The sequence below is a fragment of the Poecilia reticulata genome, linkage group LG4 (assembly GCF_000633615.1).
Source record: "Poecilia reticulata strain Guanapo linkage group LG4, Guppy_female_1.0+MT, whole genome shotgun sequence".
NCBI classification, from domain to species: domain Eukaryota; kingdom Metazoa; phylum Chordata; class Actinopteri; order Cyprinodontiformes; family Poeciliidae; genus Poecilia; species Poecilia reticulata.
In genome coordinates this window covers 28,249,829-28,251,378 of record NC_024334.1, presented here as the reverse complement: position 1 = coordinate 28,251,378, position 1,550 = coordinate 28,249,829, and the positions used below count along the sequence as shown (strand labels likewise).

The following is a 1,550-nucleotide window of genomic DNA, read 5'->3' as shown; positions in this document are numbered from 1 at the left end:
CCAGATCAGGACTGTACTTGAGTCCCTCCAGCTCCACGGTTTCCAAGAAATCATGTGGTTCCTCCAGCAGRTATGCTGCCAACGAAAGAGGGGAAATGTTAGATTTCAACTAAAACAAAAKAAGCATAGGAAACAGCAGATTATTATCAACATCAAAAGACCTTACATAGTAGGATTCACAAAGGTTTTCATCATTATATAGTCACGTGAAAAAAATAAAATAAAAAATAGGGCGCCCCACAASAACCTACATATTTTTCTAAAGAAAAGATGGGAACTTTAAAAACATTCTGTGAAATAAAACCAATTTCTTGTAGTTATAAATTAGGACACAACTACATTTRCAATGAATAGTTCACATGATGAGCTCWGCTGATGTGCCGTCCCACCAGGTGTTTGCTAATYGCAGCTGCCACTAGTCTGAAGGAGCTGAATGGGGAGGGGGCTCTGTGAGGCAGAAGCTTGGCTTGGAAAAGGTGGAGGTTTGTGAAAACAAGCATTTAGGGACCCCCCGAATGGCTGCCACAGGAGACCCAATGATTTCTCAAACATGCATGAAAGAATCAAAGTAACTTTCCAGGTATGTTTTTGAAGAGGTAATAACATTATAACATGTTGTAACGCTCAAAAAAGTCAATTTTACATAGTACTGGCCCCTTAATGGGGAATCCAAATTTTTTTTTACAACTATATAACTGGTGTCAAAGGAACAAAAAACCCAACCGTATTTTGTAATTAATATAACTATAAAAACTCTTGTGACTCACCAATAGCAAGGCCTGCAAAKATGCCAACGATAAGGAAAAGGATGATGCAGGCTGCAACAATGCCTTTATGACAGCCGGTGTTGGAGGGCGAGGGTGACCACGACCCTTCACTGCCATYCTTACTGRCGTCCATCTTGGACTCCCAGCTCCAGCCTCACATTCAACTGTCTTCACAGTGACGGGTGCATAGAGGGAACCGAGCCTAAGGATAAAACAGAAACATAGTAAAATAAACTAGACTAGAAGAGATTTCCATCAGCAGCCAAGACACAGCTGAGACAGATGAGACAAAACGGAACTTTGTGACCTACATGTTTAATGCTGTTTAGTTGATGTTGCGTTTCCCCCTGAACMCACCATCCTCACAATAAAACATGGCGTTAGAAGCATCATSCTATGGSGATRCTTTAGATCARTACACAAGATGAAGGTGGATAAAGTTGATGGGAATAAAAGAGGGGACTAAATGCAAGGTGATCCTGGAAGAAAACTTATGGGAGGCAGCAAAAGAGTCATGACTGGASTGGAGGCCCMCCTTCCAGCAGGATAATGCAGCCAAAGCAACAATGAACTGGTTTRGATAAATGTTTCTCAACCSTGGTCTTTGGAAGTTTCCTTCCTGCAACACACCTRACTTAAATAAAGGATTGATTAGAAGGCCTCAGCAGCACTAGAACACAAAGTACTGTGGGTTCAGAAACACTGGTTTAGATCAAAGCATATTCATGAGTAGGAATGGCCTACTCAAAATCCAGACGTTTATTTAAGAATATGTGAATATTT

At 40.9% G+C, this 1,550-nt stretch overlaps 1 protein-coding gene across 1 annotated transcript in view; it reads right to left on the bottom strand.

Moving 5' to 3' along the window:
• Nucleotides 1-1,331, bottom strand: part of tmprss9 (transmembrane serine protease 9) — a 9,975-nt gene extending 8,644 nt beyond the window's left edge. Inside the window, exons 1-2 of the mRNA XM_008408113.1 lie at nucleotides 1,079-1,331; nucleotides 768-969 (exon numbers count right to left, since the gene is read on the bottom strand). Coding sequence (XP_008406335.1) covers nucleotides 768-900 — 133 coding nt within the window. The 5' untranslated portion in view covers nucleotides 901-969; nucleotides 1,079-1,331. The remainder of the gene's footprint in view (nucleotides 1-767; nucleotides 970-1,078) is intronic.
• Between the last annotated feature and the right edge of the window lie 219 nt (nucleotides 1,332-1,550).